This window comes from Gavia stellata, chromosome 6 (genome assembly GCF_030936135.1).
Source record: "Gavia stellata isolate bGavSte3 chromosome 6, bGavSte3.hap2, whole genome shotgun sequence".
NCBI classification, from domain to species: Eukaryota; Metazoa; Chordata; class Aves; order Gaviiformes; family Gaviidae; genus Gavia; species Gavia stellata.
In genome coordinates, this window is record NC_082599.1 from 50,466,645 (window position 1) to 50,472,693 (window position 6,049).

The following is a 6,049-nucleotide window of genomic DNA, read 5'->3' on the forward strand; positions in this document are numbered from 1 at the left end:
TTCTTGAGCAAGGACTGTCTCACACCTCACGACATCTTTATTTCATTCTTAGTCTTGCAAAGCTTATTTTAAACAGAGGCTGTAAAACCTATTGCTATCAGTGAAACATGGACATGTAGGCTGGGATTCCAACCACTTCGATCTAAGTGTCGGGAGCGGGAGTAGTTATACACCATCGGCGTCTACCACTGAGTAATGTGCCCATGCTCTCCTTATCATCAAAAGGAGTTTCATCAATGCGGTCAGCAGTCTGGAAAGCAGTCTGTCTTGTCTTAAAGCAGATTTGGCCTGAGCTGCATTGGATCAGATGCACTGCTCTTCATTGGCTGCATTGACTACATCTCCCACTAACAGGAGATATAAACATCTATATTAGAGACAGTTTATGATCACTGAACTGAGTCCCTTCTTTACAGTCAATAGGGATTCCTGTAAGAAGATTGCAACACTGTGACCAAGGGGTAGTTAATAGTTGCAGTTTTGTTACCACTGACCTTTCCTTTCAGTCTCAGCTTTAATAGGCTCGTTTGGCCGTGTCATCTCCCTGGGCTTCTGCAGTGTCTCACACACAATTTCCTTTATTTCCTATAGCGAGAGCAAGTAACATGCTTGAGGAAAAGGGTCAATATAGTTTCTCTACTTTTGATCATAGGTTGATTTTTTAAAAAACATCATCAAAGATATACTTGCTTCTAAGGGATGTCCCAGTGCAAACTTTGCTCCTCCCATGCCAGCAAGCACTAGCTCAGACCTGGCCAAACTGGTGGTCCATCCTGGGGTTAATGCGTGGGGTGAGACTGGGGTCTTGATGGTGTTGACAGGCACTGCATGCTGATCAACAGCTACACGTGAGGTATCGTTTCCTGCTGAGCACAGCCCAACAGCCTGGGAGACCACCTGCATTTCTCACGCTGCGATGCACCACCTGCAGAGCTCAGTTAGTCAGATGTCAGTTTGCTGCTGCTTCTGCTGCTCTTCCGATAAGCAGGGGCTTTATTCGACAGCCCTTGAAATTCTCATTTATTGTTTCTTATCCTAAAGAGCTAATTTTCAGTGAAGTACATGTAACAGCAGAGTCTGGGTTTTTGTTAGTAACTACCATCACCTCCACAGTAATACAACTCTCGCTAACCCAAATAGTGACAAAATCCTAAAGCGTGCGTGTTGGTGAGGTCTCTCAGCATTTTAGCATAGCAGATACTGGATCTCTTTCACTAACATTATTCTCTTTTCCCTTTTCATGTTGTCTCTAGCCAGAAAATTCAGCATGACCGAAGCATACACAGAAACGACAGCTGAATACACTTATGACGAACATGCTTTTTCCTGCAATAAGACTGACATCCAAGAATTTGGGAAAATATTTCTACCAGTATTTTACATTGCAGTGTTTGCTCTTGGCCTCACAGGGAATCTAATGGTGGTTTTTTCTATTGTGAAAGAAGGCAGTAAAAAAAGCATCACTGACATCTATCTCCTGAACTTGGCTATCTCGGACCTTCTCTTTGTGATCTCCCTCCCCTTCTGGGCTTCCAACACGGTGCGTGGATGGACCCTTGGGACTATTCCATGCACAGCTGTTTCCTCACTCTATTACATTGGTTTCTTTGGGGGCATGTTCTTTATCACTGTTATCAGTATCGACAGATACTTGGCCATTGTCCGGGCAACATATTCTCTGAAATCCAGAACAGTGAAACATGGCTTTCTTATAACCTGCGGAGTATGGGCAATAGCAGTTTTAGTTTCAGTGCCACATTTTGTGTTCTCCCAGGTGATAGAAAACGACTGCACTTCTGTCTTCCCTCAGGAGCTGGAGAACATCTGGCCAGTGTTCTGCAATGTCAAGCTGAACACCATCGGCTTCTTCATCCCAGTCTGTATCATATGCTATTGCTACTGTGGGATCATCAAAACCCTGCTGTTCTGCAAAAATCAGAAAAAAACACGAGCTGTAAAACTGATCTTGGTTGTGGTGCTCGTGTTTTTTCTGTTTTGGTCCCCCTACAATGTATTGATTTTTCTAGATACTTTAAAGCACTATGAGTTATTCACAAGTTGCAACCAAATGAAATCATTGGACTACGCAATGCACCTGACTGAAACCATTGCATTCAGTCACTGTTGTCTCAATCCACTTATCTATGCCTTTGCTGGGGAAAAATTCAGGAAATACCTTTATCATGTGTGCTTAAAGTACTGTCCATGTCTGTGCTTCTGTGGCCCCTGCAGTCGCTACCAGGTCACCTCTTCAGCTGGCTATGCAGAAAGCATTGTGATCAGCAACACAACCCTGAACACCAGTGACCAGGATGGCTCTGTCTTCGTCTAAAAGGCTCTGTGAAGAAGAAATATATGTAAATACATCTTCTGCAGGGCTAGCCACCGGTGAGAGATTGCCATTACCCTTATGAAGAGACTTACGGCCCCACTGAATTACTGACATGCCTCTTGTTAAGCATTAAATATTCTAAACCAGTAAATATTTTAAAAACAAAAGCAGTACAATATGTCAAGGCCGAACGTGGAATTGAATCAAGAGAGAGAAAGAGGGAAAGTAGAAGCAAAAGCAGTGCTCTGTGCCTAGAACAGGAGATGGAGAAGAGTTTAAGGATAGGGAAGCTGTTAAACAGTTTCATCATCAAAACTTGCGCATGTGTCGGTGTATGCACCTGTGGTACAAATGTACATAGACCTAAACTCATTTTTTAAGGGAAAAGAGATCTCTTTAATGAATGGTAGCTGACTGTTAGCAAAGGGAATAATTTTGATAGTAAAGGGGTATATTTTTCATGCTATATATCCATATGGAAGTGATTTTGGTGTTATTGAACAAATGTTCTACCTGTGCTTTCATACCTAATAAAATCCTACTGTTAAAAAAACCCCACGTTTAGCGCCAACAATGCATTCAGTGTTTATAGCATGCAATAATCAGAGCGAGGACTGTCCTTAAGGATTTGGGACCTGACCTGGAGCTGATCCAAGCCAGTAGGCATATCTCCTGATTTCCATGGGCTGTGGCCTGAGCCAAAGGCCAGAGTTTGGTGGAGCCCTTCACTTAGCACATCCCCAAGCACTCGGCTGAGCGAGGGGCTGCCAGCTTGATCAACGGACATCAGCACACGTGGAGACAACGGGAACCGAGGTATGGGTTTGGGTATCGTTGTGCTTGGTCCAAATATGGCACGCTCAAGCTGTGAATTGCTTGCAGAGCATGGTAAGTATGTGCTTCACACCTGTGCTCTGCTTGCCACATGTTGTAAACACCAACTGTGTCTATACCATCATAGACAACGGCTTTTGGGTCAAAATAACCACTTGTCCATGCTGCTTACCACAACCTTCCTCAACCTTTGTGGTCTCCCCCGGCACAGCTGATTTCCCCAGGGAAACCTGCAGGTGTACCCAGATTTAATGTGTCCCGGAGGACACATTTAGCATGTGCACTCCACAGCCTCCAAATATCCTTTTTACTCTTGCAGTGACAATGCATTGGGGGTAGAAAATGCCAATCAGACAACTGAGAGTCCTTCCCCAGGGGCTGCCATCATCTGCTGCAAAAGCAAAGGAGATTTTTGTTGGCACTGTGGACCGGAGTTAGGTGAATGGAAAAAGGACTGTTGCCATCTATGAAGCTGAGATCACCTTACAAGGAAAAATCAAGGACCAGTCTTACAAAACGAGTCTGTGCCAGTAGGACCTTATTTCTACACATTGATGGAAATGGCAATATGTCAAATCTGAAGAAACGCTCTCACTTTCCAACTAGCACAAAAGAGTTGTTCTAGAGTCTCAGTGAGAAGGACTAGGCCCTTTCTTTGTGGATGTTAGTACCACCTTGTTTCTTAGAAAGCTTGGAGGAGAGCCTCTCCACTGAGCAATTTTCCATATGCAATAATTCCACAAATATTAAATATTCCATTTTTTGCTACTGAACATTCAGCACACTCTACAGTATAATAGCCCCTTTTCATAAAATGCCTTGTTTTAGGTGTAAATATATTTTATATGCTCAATTTTTAAAATTTCAGCTATAAGTGGGCTTTCAGACTCCAGACTTATTGTCTAAGATTAAGCATAGCATAAGCGTCATGTGAAATTAAATTACTTTTCAAAATTCAGTCTGCCTAAGCAAGTGAGATAAGTTAACTCCCTCTGTCCCCACCCCCAAGCAAGTGGTTTTTTTAAGAAATGGTATTTTTACAATGTTTTTTTAAATGAATGCTAAGATGTGCAGAAAGAAAGAGGAAGGTACTCAGACTAAACAAGAAGTCATCTGCATGATATCAGCCTGAAGAAGGAGGATTGCCAGGCTGAGGAATGCAATCTCACTTGGTTTATTTAACTTTCCTTTTATTTTTCAGACAATGGTGAATTACTGAGTGGGAAGAGTAAAAGGCACCTTTAAACATGATCTATGTGCTGTCTCCAGAATGAAAGGTGCAAGCCACAGCTTTCTGCCAGCTCTCTAGGAAAGGATTTTCCTGCCTAGCCCCAGTGGTTTCCCAGGAATTCTACCCATCAGCAGCACAGTGCATCACAGCACACACACCTTCCACATGCATCTCCCTCTGGCAGTGCAGACTTGCTACTGTGAGTCAAACTGCCTTGACAGGCCTGAGTCCTCTGCAAGCTGCCACGCGTGAAATGGCATCTGCAAAAATCCTTCTCTTCCAACTCAAGGGCCCCTCCTGACAACCTGCACTTCTGTCTTCTTTGCCACACTGTGCAATGGAAGACTTCCAAGGATTGTCAGTATAACATAGTAAATTTTTATGGCATGTATTTGCTAGTTATTATATAGAACTTGCTATTTACGTGCAAGGTCTTATTGCTCAATATTTGAGCATTTGTATGAGATTAAAAGCTTCAGCGGTGTTTCTAGGCATTGGGCTCTGCAACAAATAGCTAGTTTATGCAGATGCCTCCTCATAGCAGAATTGGTAAATTTTTGAAAACCAAAATCAAAATTTTCATTTTGTTTGCATTAGCAAGAAGAGTTTTGTTGTAATTGTCCCTTGAAAAACTTTAGCCTCCATGAAACATACCAGTGCTCTGAGGGCAACCAGAGACAAACTTTACCAGGACTGGGTTCAGCTGCAGCTGAGACAGGCATTGCTGCTCTTCGCTGTACTGTACCGTGCCAGCATGCACGGGGAGCTGCAGCCCTGCAGCTCCTGCCCACACCATGTCTCTGTTGGGACTTGTGACAGCTCATACTGTCTGGTTTCCTGGGTTTCTGCCAATTTTATACATTACACTCCTTGAGGTATTCTTTGTACTATTTGAGCCTGACTGAAAGCCCACTGATGTCTCTTTAAGTATCTCCACTGGACTTTCAGTTAATTGTAGCCTTTATTTAAAGATACTACTTCTCTTTCAAAACCTCTGCAACAGGAACCTGGTGCTTTCTAACTGCCCAGCTAGCTTACAACATACAATTTCTATGTACAGCACTAATGCTGCATATATCCTTAGACTGGATCAACACATCCCTGAGAACCACCAACATGCAGTCCCTACCCATTATACATGAGAAAGCAAACCAGTCTCTCAGTATGGGATAAAACCTTTTCATCTGCCATAAATTAAGGATAGACTCTTGCTTACTTAGCAACACGCACACATGTTACATTTCTCCATTGAATAGTATTTGGTTGTGCAAAAAGGAGGTCAGGAAATCTCTGGGTTTGGTGGGGGGATTGGGCTTTGGGGTTTTGAAGGGTGGTAAGCTATCTTTGCATCTTATTTTTTCATCTCAATCAACTTTTTTCCTGTTTGAGAATCACACTGACACTTAACATACATAAATCTTTTCCCAGCTGGGTTACAGTTTGAGGAACTAATAAAACCTGAATCCAAATTTTCTCAGCAGGTTCACAACTATACTTCATGTTCTACTTACAAATAGAATGAACACGACACATATTTAGCCAAACTGCTTGCAGTGAGATACATGGACACCAGTATCTTTTTCAGGTGCCACTGCGAATCTCTCTTGTTCAAATATCACACCACAGTCCCAAAATCATAGGATTTATGTTTC

General features: G+C 42.7%; 1 protein-coding gene across 1 annotated transcript; it reads left to right on the forward strand.

The window, feature by feature from the left end:
* Positions 1-1,257: 1,257 nt before the first annotated feature.
* LOC104254319 (CX3C chemokine receptor 1) lies at positions 1,258-2,332 on the forward strand. Its single transcript, XM_009808036.2, has one exon. The coding sequence runs from the start codon at positions 1,268-1,270 to the stop codon at positions 2,330-2,332; it is 1,065 nt and encodes a 354-aa protein (XP_009806338.1). The 5' UTR covers positions 1,258-1,267.
* Positions 2,333-6,049: the final 3,717 nt, after the last annotated feature.